We start from the raw sequence: 18,645 nt of genomic DNA, 5'->3' as shown, positions 1-18,645 counted from the left end.
GGTACTCATCAAGGCCAAACGATCTCACATCATGGATCCGAATTAGGGAAAAGCTCCAGAAGATCCAAAGCCCGTCTTTGTCATCCCTTAAGGTGCGATACTCTTTAAGGCCAAAAGAGATCACATCATAGATCCAGTTGAGAAAGATCCGCTTCAGAAAGTCCAAAATCTGACACGGTCCCTTGTTCAATTTCTAAAACCTTTAGAATTCTTCTTTTATATCTAAAAGTAGAGTCTTAAAATGTATAAACAAACGAAAACAATACAAAATTAGACAACCACATGCTCAACAAACACAACAAAAAGACATGCCGCCATCTTGGAATGTGCCACATGCTTTCATTATCTATAATATTTGTTAATTGTAGATAATGAAAATATAATTAAATCAGATGCTGAAGTAATAATGTTAGCTTGCATGCACGATCTTGGCATATCACATCACCCAAAAAAACTGTGTTTTTAATTTTTGTTACCAAGGACAATATATATATGTGTCTATGTATATCTACTTTAGGATCCAAAAGTCTGACGACAAGTGGAAATATTTTTTACTTATTACAGATAAGATCAGCATAATGATTTGATTGGAGATTTCAGTGTTATTTGTTGCTCTTTTTATTTAACAAGAATAGTACACAGAAACACACATCACAAGGTTTTTCTATAAAACCTAATGACTGATTTCATTCTTGTATGATTAGATCTGAGAATATCAGACTTTTGGATCCGTTCAAAAAAGGGTCAGTAAGAATTTTTTGGATTGGTTTTTGAAAGTTTCTTATGCTCACCAAGGATGCATTAATTTGATCACCAATACAATAAAAACATTACTATAGTGAAATATTAATGCAATTTAAAATAAATAATTTCTAACTTAATATATGTATATCTGTAATAACAAAACTGAATCTTCAGCCATTAGAAATCATTCAGAAAGAATTCTAAAATGCTGATTTGGTGACAAGGAAATTAATGTAGAAAACGGTTGCTTTAATAATTTTGTGGAAACCGTGATACATTTTTCAGGATCCTTTGATTTATTTGAAAATTTATTTGAAATTGAAAATTGTAGGAGTCTTTAATGTCACATTTGATCAATTTAATGCATCCTCATTGAATAAAAGTTTTTAATTCTTTTAATAAAGATTTTATTGAACCCAAACTTTGGAATGATAATGTCCATCTGATTCCTCAATGACTATGGAAATTGATGACTGAAAAATGGCTGAAAAATTAGCTAGGGATCATCTAATGGGTGCTACGCAACGATATCGATAGAAGAGAGTTTTGTTCCATTTGTCTTGTTATATTGGGTCAGCACTACATCTTAGATTTTCTGATCATGCATATGTATTTATATTTGTTTGCAAATCATGCTTGTCAATGTTTTAGACTTGTCATGCTGAGGTAGTCTTGGTACTTTCAGTGGGTTAAAACTGACAAAAAAATTTATGTTGTGTCGTAATTTTTTCTGCATAATGCATATTTATATAATTGAAATAAAATATATGTATGTATGTGTATTTTATATAAATATGTACATAACACACATGCATACATACAGTGGGGCAAAAAAGTATTTAGTCAGCCACCAATTGTTTTAATGTCACATTTGATCAATTTAATGCATCCTCATTGAATAAAAGTTTTTAATTCTTTTAATAAAGATTTTATTGAACCCAAACTTTGGAATGATAATGTCCAAAAAAAATTAAAAATTGTCCAAGAAACATTCAAAATATGAAAGCAAACTATTTTGCAACAGCTAAAGACAAGTGATGTTGTACAAGTGTCTGCCCTTAAGGTGATATTCATGCAAACCTCCAAATTCATCAGAAATGACTTTCTCTTCTGCAGGAATAACGAGGGTCTGGTGAGTGCAGAGCAGGTGTTGAGAGGACTCGGACTAGACCCGTCCCCCGAAGACTGCGTGGCCACGCAGCGAGTGTGTCAGATTGTGTCTACGCGTGCGGCCCACCTCTGTGCTGCCACGCTAGCGGCTGTCCTACGGCAGATTCGAGATAACAAAGCCGCAGAGAGATTGCGCACCACTGTCGGCGTGGATGGATCAGTCTACAAAAACCACCCACAGTGAGTCCAGTGTCCAGTACCAATGTGTGCTTTTTATGGCACTAAATGATTACCATATTCACATACAATGGTATTTACATAGCACTCTAATGTACTTCAAAGAATACCATGGCATGGTGTGGTACCAATGTATCGCAGCTTGAGAAGTGACACCCTGTAAACGTGTATTTGTTTTTTTGGGGGGGGTTGTTGAGGAAGTCTTTTTGTGCAGATTCAGAAGTAATTCTTGAAACAAGATTTACACAAAAAAAAGCATTGTTCTGTTTGCACTTGATCGTTCTTGATTGTTCTTTGGCACTGGCCAAGAATAATTACTGTGGCATAATTTTAGATGAGGACAGGTTCATTTCATAAACTTGCTGCCGAAAGCCCATCTCACCAATAAAAGATTCTTCCTGGATGTTGTCAGAGAGTTTGGCAAGGCCATAAGCGCGCAGCAGGGAGTTGAATTGCTAGGGCTTTTAACAACCACCTGCTGAGACGCGGCTTCATGCATCGATTCCCTCTGATTCCTCAATGACTATGGAAATTGATGACTGAAAAATGGCTGAAAAATTAGCTAGGGATCATCTAATGGGTGCTACGCAACGATATCGATAGAAGAGAGTTTTGTTCCATTTGTCTTGTTATATTGGGTCAGCACTACATCTTAGATTTTCTGATCATGCATATGTATTTATATGGCTTGCAAACTTTGTTTCGTGACATTTGTTTGCAAATCATGCTTGTCAATGTTTTAGACTTGTCATGCTGAGGTAGTCTTGGTACTTTCAGTGGGTTAAAACTGACAAAAAATTTATGTTGTGTCGTAATTTTTTCTGCATAATGCATATTTATTTATATTTATATAATTGAAATAAAATATATGTATGTATGTGTATTTTATATAAATATGTACATACACACATGCATACATATATACCAAATTTATAAATGGTAAAATTATAATTTACATATAAAATATATGATAAGTATAAATATTATATAATAATATTTAAGAAATATTTAGTACATGTAAAAATTATACTTTTAAAAGATAAATGGCAGAATTGTACTGTACTTATAAAATGATGTATTTAATATTGCATGTCTTTTGTTTTTAAGCCCTGCTGTGAGACTTCAACAGCATTAAGTTTTCGGAGATGTTTATTTAGTAATACTTTCGATAATAACTTTACCTCGGTGCTGTACAGACTACTTATTTGCATGGCTTATGTTTTATGAAATTAAAGCTAACTGCAAGCATCAACTTTAATTAGTTGGTCTATTTTAGTCCAGCATGACTTGGATTCACAGCTTTCCTCACCCAGGCTGCTAACTCATGCATTCGTAGAAACACATCACGTTCTGAAAATTTCCTGAAGGTGTGGATGGCACTCTCAGAGACGAGTGTACTTCTCTCTCAAGATGCGCCTGTGTTGATTCGCTGTGTACAAGTGCCACCTCAAGCCAGTCATGTGCACAGACATCATTGAGTGAGCTTCATTTAGGTTGTGATACGTTTCTGTGGCACCTGTATCTAGAGGCAAATATTCTTTTCTGATTTAAAAGCTCTGGGTTTGTTACGTTGTGAAACGTCAAAAATATGAATGACTTCACATACTGTATGTGAGGCATGAGCTGCAGGTAGATTTAGAGCAAAGTTGACAACTTTTCAAGTTTTGACAGATTTCATTAAAGGGAAAGTCAACAATAACGAGACTGAAATGAAGAAATACTCTGTGAAGTTTTTACCCCTATATGCAGATCTACAACAGACTTTTTTTTTGCCCAAAATATCTTCATTCCAGTTTCATGTGCTTCTACTAATTTAAATGAGTTATTGAATCATATGTTCTGAAAATAACTCTTCACAGTAAGGAAATTTATGTAATCATGTTCAAAACCTTTTGTCCTCTAGGCTGAATCAGTATAGTTTTAAAGGACTGATTATATCTTTGTTTTTTGTTATTTATTTTATTTGATAAAATATACATTTTATTAAATTACATTGTTATAATTTATTACACTTTTTAAATAACATTTTATTTTATTTTATTTTAAATTAAAATTTTATTTATTAAATTGTATTATAATTTATTAGACTTAACCGTTTTATTTTATTTAATAAAAAGTAAATTTAATTTATTAAAATTCATTATTTTGTTTTATGTAATGTAATGTAAGACCAAGGCTTACTTTTTCTACAAAAATGTAAAATGTCATTACCATCACACAAAATGCCACAAATCCACACCACCACACATTATTTCAAAAACCACTTGTAGTCTGATGAAGGCCATGATCAGAACCTCCAGGACATGATAAATGTTTAACGTTCATGCTATTTTTATATATTTTTTTGAATCGTTTATTATGTAATTTGTGTAAGTGAAGAATCACCAAACTACAATTGCAAACATTGCGTCACTGCCCAGAGTAGTAATTCTCCGATTTTTAAATGTACCACTCAACCTCCTATTTTGTTATAAACTAACGTTATTTTTTTCCCCTGTGCCCCACCTTTTCCTTCTCCTTTTGTGCATCATTCACCTTTTGCTTGCTTGTTCTTTCTTTGCTTTTGGGCCCTTTTCTCTCTCACCCACACACTTGTTTGTTCTCTGGCTTTTTCCTGAAGGTTTGCCCGCCGACTGAATAAGATGGTGCGGTTATTGGTGCCTGACTGTGACGTGCGTTTCTTGCGCTCTGAGGATGGCAGCGGTAAGGGGGCTGCCATGGTTACAGCTGTGGCACACCGATTGGCAAAGCAGCATGCAGAGCGTCAGCGTATTCTGAACACACTGCGTCTCAGTCGGGATCAACTCCTGGAGGTGAAGAAAAGAATGGAGGAGGAGATGAACCGAGGCTTGGCTAAAAAAACACATGCCACGGCAACTGTCAAAATGCTGCCCACCTTTGTACGCTCCACACCGGATGGAACAGGTTAGAGTGAGAATCACAGAGTTTTAACTTATTTTAATTAACCCAAAATGTAAATTCTATCATCTTTTATTCACCCTCATGTTCCAAAACTACAGAGCCCCTAAAGGGACATGGTGTTGGAAAAATACAGGGTGGGAGGAAAAGTTTTTTAATTTTTTTTTCAAATCTTTTGCATTCCCCCCAGGTGAACGCAAAGTATCTCGGGGGAACACAAATATTTTGCGAGAGAATGCAAAAGATTAAAAAAAAAATTTCCTCCCACCACCATGTCACTTTATGGGCTCTGTACAAAACAGTGTTTTTTGTGAAAGTAGAAATGTTTTATACCTTTTCCCTTATGTTGCACTTTTTCATAGAGCAACAGTTCATAATGAGCATGAAAGCACCATAATTGTGCTCCAAATGACTCATGCACTATATTCCTGAAGTCATATGTTATATGATATAGGTATACTGAATCATATAATATGATATAGCCAAGTATGAAGAACAGACCGGAAATTACTGTAAACCGTTCAGGATTCAAAAACACCATCATAACATTTATTTATTTAAAGAAAATGTATAGCTTTATTTTCTTCCTTTTGTTTTCTTTTTTTCTTAAAGAACTAAACAATCTCTTTCTTTCGTGCTTATGTTTTTTTCTTATTATTTTTTTAAATATTTGAATTCTGGACATGCATGTGGACTTTGTACAAGCTGTGGTGGATTTGATGCATCAGTTTTTGTTTTGTTTTTTTTGTTCTCTTTGAAACCCATTGACAGTTGTTGCCACTATAAAATGTGATATGAAAACAGCTGTGAAAATTAATGTTTGTGTGCTTCGTGGAAGCAAATAACAGAAACCGCTTTGAAGATCAGATCACAAATGGGCATGCAAAATAAAATGTCATTCCATCTTGCCAAAAAAATCAAGGAAGATGGGGAAAGTGTTTGAATATAAATTGCATTGCATAATACATCATATTTTGATTCAAGCTTGCTTAGAATGACGTCAATTTCTGAGAATGTTTTCCATGCATAATTGTTTTTGTGGGCAGAGACAAATCGTATAAAACTGTGAGCAGATACCGTTTATGTATGCATGTGTGTGTGTGTGTAATTATATTTATATATACAGTACACATACATAAATACAAATACTTGCTGTTTTGTGTGTTTGTCTCTACATATATATAAAATGTCATTCCATCTTGCCAAAAAAATCAAGGAAGATGGGGAAAGTGTTTGAATATAAATTGCATTGCATAATACATCATATTTTGATTCAAGCTTGCTTAGAATGACGTCAATTTCTGAGAATGTTTTCCATGCATAATTGTTTTTGTGGGCAGAGACAAATCGTATAAAACTGTGAGCAGATACCGTTTATGTATGCATGTGTGTGTGTGTGTAATTATATTTATATATACAGTACACATACATAAATACACATACTTGCTGTTTTGTGTGTTTGTCTCTACATATATATATGTATATATATATATATATATATATGTGTGTGTGTGTGTGTGTGTGTGTGTGTGTGGGATCTGAATGAAGATTTCTGAAGGATCAAGTGACATTGAAGGTGCTGCTGAAATTTAAGATTTGCCATCACAGGAATAAATTACATTTTAAAACTAATTTAAATGTTTTGTATTTTTATCCAATAAATACAGACTTTTTCCAAAAATCTCTTGCCAACCCAAACCTTTCTGATGAGTCTGTTAGTGTACTTACTTAGTGATCTTAAATATGTCTTATTCATATTTTATATTAAAAGTGTTTCTTTTTTTATTTTATTCTAAAACTTTATTTGCACGTTTACATACAAATTCTGTTTTCATTGTGGTCTCAGACTTTTGAAGCCCCTTGTTAGTGCGCTGATACAGCTAAAACGCAAGTGAGATGGAGAAACAAAAGAAGAATCGTGACTAATCTAAATATACTGTAGGGCCAAAACTTTATTGACCAATATAGGGCAAAAAAAAAGATAAACTTTAGTATATGTAAAACCCTCACTGTTATGAGATACAAATCAATTACCCCTCTGTATCTACTCCATACTACCTATGTAACTATATCGTTCCAAAACAGTCCAGAAAGTTGATTGGTGTGTGGGTGCGTGTCTGAACGAGAGAGTGTGTGTTGTAATGTGTGTGTGTGTGTGTGTGTGTATGAGAGAAATTGTTACGGTTTCTGAATCTATTGTGAATGTTCTACAGAGCGTGGCGACTTCTTGGCCCTGGATCTGGGCGGCACAAACTTCAGGGTGCTTTTGGTGCGCGTTCGAAGTGGGAAAAGACGGAGTGTGGAGATGCATAATAAGATCTACACCATCCCCCAAGACATTACCCAGGGCACCGGCGAGGAGGTATGCCCTCTAATCATACTCCACTTCATTAACACCCATTCAAGATACGAATTGGGTACAGGGTGGATTCCTTTCATTTGCATGATGATTACGTTGCAGTGGAAAAATTGTTGATTTTATTTTTTTTCTTAACTGAGCTTCCAAATTTAACTGAAAATGGCCCTAATATATGATGGTATTGTGTGTCTTGGATTACAGGATAAGCGCACTAGACATACTATGTGACCTCCTAAGTAAAGCTATCCATGTTTTTGAATGTGAATTGCACTTTATTTGAAAGTGGTCACCGCACAGCACTCGAGCAGTACGATCCAGCTTCCAGCTGCATACATAGTGGTGTATAGTAGGATGAAACTGCACATCCAGACACGTGTTGCAGCATAACCTGTTTTCTTGTACTTGTGTGGTTTCCAGTGAGACTGCTGTTGAGCTCGTTTTGATAAGCACATATCCTAGATAATGCACTTTGTGCATGAATGATCCTTTATCTTCACCTTTGTGTATATGTGTGTATGTGTGTGTGTGTGTGTGTGTGTGTGTCTGTTTGTGCGTGAATGGTCCTCTGCAGTTATTTGATCACATAGTGCACTGTATTGCTGACTTCCTGGAGTATATGGGTATGAAGGGGGCATCGCTGCCTCTGGGTTTTACCTTCTCGTTTCCCTGCCATCAGACCCGACTGGACCAGGTAAGTCCACACATATTCACATAGACATCTCTGCTTATCTAAATGAGGACACACTATAGAATTGTTTTGTTTTCAAATGTAGGTAAATAAGACTTTTCGGTGATTTTTAGCACTGTAAAGTGTGCTTCTACAAATAGGGTACAAAATGGGACTTAAACTCATACATTTTTTTATTATATATATTTTTTTAAATCAAAGGATTAATTGAAATGCAACTTTTTTTTTCAATGTTAAATTATGTGTCATATGTATCATCTGTTTATCTGTCATTAATATTAACGATGATGTGTGTATGTGTATATATATATATATATTTATATTGTAACGGGGTGGAAGGAACATGCGACAAGGAGAGCTCAAATAAATACCCCGGAGGGTGGATTTATTCACAGGTAAAGTGCTCAAGTGAGTGCGGTGTCCTGAGGTGAGTCGGTGCTTCTCCGTGCGCGAGTTCCAGTGTCGGTGAGTCCGTGCGGCGCTCGTGTTTGGGCTGCTTGGTCACGGGCTGGTTTCTGGAATGTAAAGGAGAGAACACGTTAGACTTCAGCTTCTGGGAGAGTATGTCCTTCCCTTCCGTCGGGCCTCACGCGGCTTATCTGGCCGCGGGCTGATGACTCTCAGCTGTGACCGATCAGCCCGTGATGAGGTGTTCCTCTTCCATTTTCCAGGGCAACGCTGATGTGAGCTCGGGACGCTCGTCACAATATATATATATATATATATATATATATATATATACATACACAGTACTTTGTGTGTGTTTACAATAAAATAACAGTAACAATTAACAATTATTGTCAAATGTTGACATTTGTGTAATTGTTGTCAGAAAGATTGGATTACAGAAAGTAATCAAGATCTCTCATGTGAGAAGTCAAAATCATTATTTTAAGGGTAGTTTCAAACAAACAAATTTTCATGCTAAGGTCATTTAAACCATTTAAATGACCAAGGTCATTTAAACCATAAACCATTAGTGGTGGGGTTCCTACCTATATTGCTTTTAAAAAAAATTTAATGGGACATCAATTTGTACCCTATTATAGAAAGTGGCACAGATATTATTTACTCTTTTATAAACAATTTTTCTTTAAGATGATGTCCCTCAGGTTTAGCTAATGTCTGGGTGTATTTTTCTGAAATTACAAACACAGAAGCAATGAAAGCAGTGAACCATTTATCTACAATGTTGTCCTGTGTCCACTATATTCCCATCTGTCTTCCTCACAGGGTATCTTGATAAAGTGGACGAAGGGCTTCAAGGCCTCCGGGTGTGAGGGAGAGGATGTGGCCGCGCTGCTGAAAGACGCCATCCATCGCAGTGAGGTCAGCACTACCGCCCACTAAAGTGCTGCAAAAGCAATTTCTGCACTTATTAGCCACAATTACTCTTGTCTTTTATGGCAAGATGTAATTAGTAGATGTTCAGTCAGATGAATCGTGTCCTGAAAGGCAGTCATGGTTCATTTGCTTTGCCTTGCTGGTAATCCCTCTCTCTTTGTCTGTCTACTTTTGTTTTCTCAAAGGAATTTGATTTGGATGTGGTAGCTGTGGTGAATGACACCGTGGGCACAATGATGACATGTGGGTACGAGGACCCACAGTGTGAAGTGGGGCTCATTGTCGGTGAGTGTGATTTTCTTGGCCTCCGTGCATCTGATTAGTTTGTGTAGATGACTTTCATGGTTCATAAGATTTAGTGATTGTCTAGTTGCCTCAATATACATTTAAATTCCTATGTCTTCTTAATTTAAATATGCATGTCATAGCATTAGAGCACGGTTTACCAAATGGGGGTTCCTGAGGGAACTGCAGGGGTTGTGTGAGTTGATGAAAAGCAAATAATTAAATCAAATTTAAAATTAAAATAAATAAATGTGGCTGTACAATTAATTGAAATAGAACTGAAATTGCAGTTTAGCTTAGTGGGATAATCAAATCAAACATCGCTATTTAATAAAAAAAAAAACTTCTAACTAGTCTATTTTGCAGCGTGTTTCAGAGTGGAACTGTTACAGGGCTTTCCATGTTTTCAGTGTCGGTTCACAGTAAATGCTGATTTTCATGAACTCCATTGAACTGCAGTTTCACATGCATTTTGGGAATGCAGTATGTGTTATGTTCACCTTATTTCTTTACTTAAGAATTACTTCATTCACACTTTTTTATTTTGCACAGTTTCCAACATTTCTGTGGATAAAAGTTTACAGTATTTCACCAGTATTCCTATAAAATAAAAGCTTGAGGATTTAACAATTTAAAGTGAATAATTTAGGACATAGATATTAATAATGTAACTTACAGTGTAAAATAAAATAATTATTAGGCACAGAATGATCAAATTCATTATTTGATTTACAAATGTAATACATTTATATCTTAATTTTTATAATTAGAGTTATATATATATATATATATATATATATATATATATATATAAAACAAATAATAATTAATTCAGAAATATAATTATATATATATATATGTGTGTGTGTGTGTGTGTAGTAGTATTTGACATTCTTCACATTTTTGAGCAAGTAGCCTTAAGCACTTGGTGTCAAGGTGATTTTTAGAGGATGTATGAAGTCAGTTCCTTTAAAGTCACACCGGTTTTCAAATATTTTTTTTTTTGTCTTCATTTTCAATTGTCAAAAGTATTTTGATTCAGACCTGTACTTCTGTTATTTTGTCAAATTAAATGCCGCCTCTGGTATTTTATATTTTTAAGTTTAGTGTTGATATCTTAGATAATTTTCGGGGACATTGTAAATGTATTTGTGTACAGCATCTGATATCATTCCTGATATTTATGTGTGAGAGAGTGTATTTGTATTTGTGAACTGCATGCTTCAGTGCGTTTCTGTCTTCATCCTGTAGGCACAGGGACTAACACATGCTACATGGAGGAGATGTCAAACGTTGAGCTGGTGGATGGAGATGAGGGTCGTATGTGTGTGAACATGGAGTGGGGAGCGTTTGGGGACCGCGGGGAGCTGGATGACTTGTGCACAGAGTTTGATCGAGCGGTGGATGACCAGTCCACTTACCCTGGGAAACAGCGGTGAGAGTTCAAATCTTGATACTTCATGCGATGTCAGCTTCCCGTTAGAGAAATGTTGGCATGTCTAATGGGGTTTCAGATTTGAGGCCCAGGATGGTGCAGGTCAAACACGAATGCTGGTCAGGATCAACCCAGACGTCAGGTTTTTGCTCTGGCTTCCAGTCACACATTAAATAGATTTTTTTAAAGTGCTATTACTTATTTATAGGTGACTCATTATGGATATGCTTGCCGAATTTAAACTTAATGCACCACTTAGATCATTCGATTCAGGTCAGCTTAGTGCAATGCCTAGGGTTCTTTTCAAACATGATGAAACAGCGTTTAGCTACTAAACTGCCCGCAGCTGGAACCTACTTCAAGAAGCTCTCAGATGTGTCCCAAAATCAGTCAGATTCAAGTCCAAACTGAAAACCCATTTTTACATTTGCGTTCTCCCATCACAGAAGTAGTTTACTGACACATGTTTATTTAGACAGTCTTATGCCATTTGAAACATGTATGATTTTCTTTTTTTCCACAGAACGTAAAAGGAAATGTTTTAAAGGATTCAAGATGCTTTTTTCCATGCAATAAAAATGGGCAAGACACAACAAGCAAAACCCCTTAAAATCTCACCATTACCATCAAATCTAATTCACACTAGTGCACATTAAACCCAAAGGTGAAAGAGATACGAGAATGGGAATGGCAAGATTTTCAGCTAATCCCTGGTGTATCTTCCAGTGTGTTTTCTTACATATGACTTTGTCATTTTGTGTTATGTTTTATGTTTTTTTTTAGGTTGTATTATTTTTTTAATTATAATGAACTCGGTAGTAAAAATATTGAATTTATTTAAATTAAAATTAATTTAATTTAATGATAAAATATATTTTTTAAATTAAAATGTAATTTAAAATACCATAAAAAAAATATATATATATTTAAAAATACCATTAAAAATATTTAATATTTAACATTTTTGCCTTTTTTGGAGCTTTATAAATAACAGTGGAGAGGAAAATTACCAGCTAATGTTTCTGTTTGCATTCCAATCAAGAAAGAAATCATGCCACTTAATGGTCATGTATTAATTTAGGTGACATGTCCCATGAGTGCATTATTTAGTTTCCTTTGTCATTTTATTTACAGTTGCAGGAAAAGTATAGAACCATGAAAACCATGGATTTGACCATAAATTGATCTGCTCATCAGTCGTTACAACACCACCTGCTTAAATTTAAAAATCAAAAAATCTGTCAACCTTTATTCATCCTGCATTCAATAACAGATTTGCCGTCCTCCACCAGTATTCAATAATAGGCAACATTAACCTCCACCAAATGTTTCCTGTAAGAGCAGATCAGATCTACACAGCAGTCAGGAGGAATTTTGCCCTGTTCCTCTTTACAAAACTCATTGAGTTCTACAAAACTCATACTGCTCATTGAGCAGTAATCTTGGGATGTGTGGTCTGAATGCAGTTTTGAGATCATGCCAAAGCATCTCAGTCAGCTTGAGGTCAGGACTCTGGAGTGACTGGACCATGCCAGGAGGTGTATTTTCATCTGTTGAAGCCATTCTGTTGTTGATTTACTCATGAGCTTTGGTTTGTTGTCCTGTTGCATCATTCAGCTTCTGTTGAGATTCATTTGGCAGACAGATGGCCTTGCATTCACCTGCCAAATGTCCTGATAAACTCAGAATTTTCCCATTGACGATAGCAAGCTGTCAGGCCCCGAGGCAGCCAACAGCTACAAACCATGATGGCCTCTACCACCATACATTATGATAGGGATGTGATTTGATGTTGATTTGCTATTCCTTTTTTTGCACACACACAGTGTTGTTGCTAGTAGTGCTGTGAAAAATCTAGGTGAACATCACACATTTTTGGACAGCAGGAGCATCCTGGTTAGGTGTTCTGAGATCCCTTTTGTTTGAAGCATACTTCACAACAGTTTTTTTTATACACACTACACTACTGTTCTGTACTAGTCCTTCGAACTTTTCACCAAAATTGGCTCAGATCATCTTCAGAGCATTCTGGCAAAAAGTTATCAAAAGCTTTTTGATATACCAAGCTGTTTTCTTAAACTGCGTTAACGAATTTGACAAAGTTAGTGAAAAAAAATGGACATGAGGCTATATCTCCGCTTTAGTGGATTTTGACTAAACTTGTTATTTGTTATAACAAGCATGACCGGAGTAGTTTTCGCCACCTACTGGTCAAAATATATAAAAAATTGACATTTCAGCTTAGAACTGCTGAGCAGTTTGGCCAAAAATAAAAAAAATTGAGCTCGTTAGATTCGTAACGGCATACCGAATCAAACGATACTAAATTTTTCTATGCCTTTTTGGGTGTCGGCTATTTTGAGTTTTGTAGTAAAATGCTGTATCAACAAATATCTTTAACAGGGGTCTTCAACCCTGCTCCTGGAGAGCTACCATACTGCAGAGTTCCGCTTCAACCTTAATCAAACACATCCGAGCCAGCTAATCAAGCCCTGCGTCCCAATGTTCATACTATCCATCCTAAATAGTGTGTGAGATTAGAATAAGTGTGTCCCAAATCATAGTATGTTGAAAAGAGTATGCCCATAAGTCCCAGGATGGTCTCAAAAGTGTGTACTTTTTACTCATGCATTATTGAGGGACGATGATTAATTTCCTTATTTCTTTCTGTCACTTTTCAGGTATGAGAAGATGATCAGCGGGATGTATCTTGGCGAGATCGTCAGAAATGTCCTCTTGGACTTCACTGCCAAAGGCCTGCTTTTCCGTGGCAAACTTTCAGAGAGACTGAAAACTCGCGGCATCTTCGAAACCAAGTTCCTGTCGCAGATTGAGAGGTGTGTGTGTGAGAAGAATCCATCACCAGACATTGGCTTCTGGTAACATTGGTATCTGAGCCTCAGGGGCCTTCTGCTTTCTTTCAGATGATATTTAAATGCTAAGCACACTAATTATGTCCAATATTATTCGATAAGCCTAAGGCATCTTGGCACATTTAATTAGATTTGTGTTATTTTCTTTTGTTCAATCATAAGGTAATATTCCAACCAAGGACCACCCATAAACTTTGGCTGGATTTGGCATGTTTTTGCATATCTATGCTATTTATATTCCATCTGTGTCCTTTGGGGAAGAAATGCAGCCATAGTGTTTTTTTTAACCCTTGATTTAGTTAAAATTGTAGGAGGAGATATGCTATACAGTTTGTTCTGTGACTATTAATTATTAGTCAACATAATCAATCGGGCTCTTTCTTGCAGCGATCGTTTGGCTCTGAGGCAAGTTCGTTCCATCCTGCAGCACCTGGGTTTGACCAGCAGTACGTGTGACGACAGTATCCTTGTGAAGGAAGTTTGCAGCGTAGTGTCCAAACGAGCAGCCCAGTTGTGCGGAGCCGGTCTGTCGGCTGTGGTTGACAAGATACGACTGAACCGTGGCCTTGAGAAACTCAGCATCACCGTAGGAGTGGACGGCACGCTCTACAAACTTCACCCACAGTGAGTAGCGTCTCAGCAGGATGCTGGGATAAGAGCGAAAACGAGACCGTGAATCTCTTTTGCAGATAATACTTGCCACTGATAATTGAGATTTGGTTAAATTAGTGGTTTTCAAACTATAGGTTGTCATTCTACATGTAGCATGTGGGCTTTTGTGAGAGGAGGAAAAAAATTAGCTAATGACAGGGAAGAAAAATTGTGCCACAATAGCCTGACATGACATGACAGTGTACAATTATCTGTACCCATGACGCTTTGTTAATGTATTTGTTAAATCTGAGCCATAAATTATATGCTCCTAGATTGCCTATAGTATTTTCACCTGAGTCTCCGTAAAAACGGATTAATCTTTAAAAATCAATGATCCCTTTACATTTGCTGAAAAAGGCTGCTTGTATATAGCAATATTTCTCACAGAGTACCGCTTTCTAGCAAAGCTGTCATAGACGCTTGATCTCTCATCTAGGCACTCTCTCTTCCAAGATAAAAATAGTTGTGCACAATTATAGGTTCTATTTAGATTTTGTTTTTTACAAACTCCAATTTTTAGTTTAATAGAAAAAAGTCATTCTACAGTTCAGAAGTTAAGGGTCAGTCCATTTTTTAAAGAGAAAATTTATACTTTTATTTGACAAAAACATTGATTAAAGTGACATTAAATAAATTTGATAAGATTACAAAAGATTTCTTTTCAAATAAATGCTGTTCTATTGACCTTTTTAAAAACCTGAAAAAAATCCAGTTTTCAACATAATTAAATAATTTAATTGATACGTTTAATTGAGCAGCAAATCAGCATACTAGAATGATTTCTGAAGGATCATGTGACACTGAAGACTGGAATAATGATGCTGAAAAAAATTCAGCTTTACCATCACAGGAATTAATTACATTTTAAAATATATTCAAATTGAAAATTTGTTGAAAGTTTTAAATTGTAATCATTTTTCACAATTTTACTGTTTTTACTGTATTTTTTTAATCAAATAAATGCAGCCTTAGTGAGCATAAGAGACATTTTAGAAACATTAAAAAAAAAAAACGTTTCCAACCCCAAACTTTTAAACAGTAGAACATGTTACTTACTCAGATAAAACTGCTGTTCTTAAAGCAGATTTGCTGATTTTCAACCAGCTTTTTATTGTTACAAAGCTAGCAGTACATGCAATTAAACAGTGTGTACTCTTTCTACAACTTACCTAGTGGTCGATCGATATTGGTGTTTTGACAGCCTGTGTAAATATATATAAGACATTTTAAATAATTTGAAAATTAATGTAAAAAAATACATGTGTAAAATAAACATTCTTATACTTTAGATGACAACTTCTTGATTCTGTAATCCTATTATAAACAGGGCACTCAGTAATCTGGGAAGTTTGTGTGCATTGGGAATCATATTTTTTTCAAATAAAGCCAAGGTAACACTCATTCTACATGCAGCACACAGTAAAAATGACATGAATATGACAGTGGGCAGATAGATAAAGTGCAGCATAGTTTGAAATCACTATGATCATCATTATGGGTGTTGAATGGAGCACCACAGGCTTTTTTCCCCCTGGTTTCTCTGTTTTCTGTAGTCATAACACTAATTTTAATTTAATTAATTTTTAAGTATTATTATATTACATTTTTTTAATCATGTGTTATCTTGTAGTTTCTCTGTACTTATCAAAGCCAGTTTATCCTAGCTAGTGTGAACCAGGTTGATGATGCTTAAGTTGGTAGAATAGCATTTTTCCATATACAGACTGAGTTTATCTAACAGTTTGATGAAAGTGTCAGTGACCGTATACTGTCAAGCTGTCACTCAAACAACCCTTAAAAAACCTCCCTGGAGGAACATGTTGTGCTTTTAAGCATTGTTTTCAGAAGCCCCCCGCCTACCTTACTGAGAGTCACTTTTGAAAAGAGTCATTTTATGAATCAAAAATGACAGTGTTTTATGCTGAAAAAACAGTATTGAATATGGTAGCAAAAGTTTGGCACACATTTGATGTGAAAATGTATCATGCAAAGGCTCGTAGTGGGACTTTTTTTTTTTCTTCAACCACTTAACAGAAAAAAAAAACACTTCTACTCTCCTTTGAAATAAAGGGAGTTTGAGATGAGTTTCGATTTTCACTTTAACGAAAGGAAGCCAAGCATATACCCTGATTTGGCCGTTTCAGCTTTATTCACACTTTTAGTCTGTTGGAACAAAGAACAAATGAAAGACTATTGGCTATTAAAAAAGGGATAAGCTATTTGGTATATTCTGCCTCAACAACTTTTTCAATAGGAAATAAGTCAACATGAAAAAGAAAACGGCTTGTCAGGCTATTAGATTGAGTTCTGTGTTGTTATTATTACCTGGAAATAAAGCTATCAAAAATCTTTTTTTATTATTTTTTTTTTATATAAATAAAGCTGAAATATAGTAAGTCCTGTTTGTTTTCAGAAGCCCCCCGCCTACCTTACTGAGAGTCACTTTTGAAAAGAGTCATTTTATGAATCAAAAATGACAGTGTTTTATGCTGAAAAAACAGTATTGAATATGGTAGCAAAAGTTTGGCACACATTTGATGTGAAAATGTATCATGCAAAGGCTCGTAGTGGGACTTTTTTTTTCTTCAACCACTTAACAGAAAAAAAAAAACACTTCTACTCTCCTTTGAAATAAAGGGAGTTTGAGATGAGTTTCGATTTTCACTTTAGCGAAAGGAAGCCAAGCATATACCCTGATTTGGCCGTTTCAGCTTTATTCACACTTTTAGTCTGTTGGAACAAAGAACAAATTAAAGACTATTGGCTATTAAAAAAGGGATAAGCTATTTGGTATATTCTGCCTCAACAACTTTTTCAATAGGAAATAAGTCAACATGAAAAAGAAAACGGCTTGTCAGGCTATTAGATTGAGTTCTGTGTTGTTATTATTACCTGGAAAGAAAGCTATCAAAAATCTTTTTTTTTTTTTCTTTTTTTTTTATATAAATAAAGCTGAAATATAGTAAGTCCTGTTGTTCATCCATACTGGCTCTCCTCTTTTGTCTCCTCAGCTTTGCTACCATTATGCGGGAGACCTTAAGAGACCTGACGCCCAACTGTGAGGTTACTCTCATCCAATCAGAAGATGGCAGCGGAAAAGGTGCTGCCCTCATCACGGCTGTGGCTTGTCGATTAAGAGATGCTGGAAAGTAGTGACTGAACAAAATAATATAAAGGGAAAAAGATGAGGAAGAAATTACGCAATGAGCTTCCTTTTTTTGTGCCACAATGTGACCTTACTGAAACAACACTCCTGTCTGTAAAAGAATGTATCTTATTTATTTTTGTTCCATTTTATCCTTTAGGTCATTCATTGCAAGGACTTGGCATATACTGGTAGGGTATTGTTTATAGAAAAGGGGAAAACATCAAGCAGAAGAAAAACTAACTATTATATATATCTATTATATATAAAATATGTATTGTTACTGATTTGAATTACTGTACTGTCAAGTAAGCACGAAGAGATTTTGTTCACCACTTGAGCTGTGAAGTAGGGGAGTAAACAGAATTTTAATTTTGAAGTGAACTCTTCATTTTAAAGGACTAGTTTACACAAAAATGTGCTAAAAATAATTACTTGCCCTCATGGCCATCCAAGATGTAGATGAGCTTGTCTAAACAGACTTGCAGAAATGTAGCATTACATCACGTGCTCACCAATGGATCCTCTTGCAGTGAATGGGTGCCGTCAGAATGAGAGTCCAAACAGCTGAAAAAAACACTCCAGTCCATCAATTAACATCTTGTGAAGCAAAAAAAAAAAATCCATAGAGACATTTTTAACTTTAAACGGCTTCTGGCTAAAATATGAGTCCTCTATCCATATAATTTCTTTCTCGCTTACAAGTGAAAACAGTCCAAAACAGTTCTAAACAAATATTTTGGTGAATTTTTGATGTGAGAGAACAAGAGGGGATTGACTTTTTTCATTGGAGAAGTGGCAGAAGTGACAGTCGAAAGTTAAAACATCTTAATGATGGATTTGTTTCTTACA

The 18,645-nt window shown here is 35.4% G+C and overlaps 1 protein-coding gene across 1 annotated transcript in view; it reads left to right on the top strand.

The window, feature by feature from the left end:
* hk2 (hexokinase 2) overlaps positions 1-18,256 on the top strand; it is a 46,281-nt gene extending 28,025 nt beyond the window's left edge. Inside the window, exons 11-19 of the mRNA XM_016291276.1 lie at positions 4,712-5,016; positions 7,224-7,372; positions 7,941-8,060; positions 9,291-9,386; positions 9,587-9,686; positions 10,938-11,121; positions 13,803-13,958; positions 14,382-14,618; positions 17,660-18,256. Coding sequence (XP_016146762.1) covers positions 4,712-5,016; positions 7,224-7,372; positions 7,941-8,060; positions 9,291-9,386; positions 9,587-9,686; positions 10,938-11,121; positions 13,803-13,958; positions 14,382-14,618; positions 17,660-17,801 — 1,489 coding nt within the window. The 3' untranslated portion in view covers positions 17,802-18,256. The remainder of the gene's footprint in view (positions 1-4,711; positions 5,017-7,223; positions 7,373-7,940; positions 8,061-9,290; positions 9,387-9,586; positions 9,687-10,937; positions 11,122-13,802; positions 13,959-14,381; positions 14,619-17,659) is intronic.
* The last annotated feature ends 389 nt before the right edge of the window (positions 18,257-18,645 follow it).

This window comes from Sinocyclocheilus grahami, unplaced genomic scaffold, assembly GCF_001515645.1.
Source record: "Sinocyclocheilus grahami isolate Dianchi unplaced genomic scaffold, SAMN03320097.WGS_v1.1 scaffold269.1, whole genome shotgun sequence".
NCBI lineage: Eukaryota > Metazoa > Chordata > Actinopteri > Cypriniformes > Cyprinidae > Sinocyclocheilus > Sinocyclocheilus grahami.
Note: the sequence above shows the minus strand (reverse complement) of the source record. Positions and strands in the feature narration are given on the sequence as shown.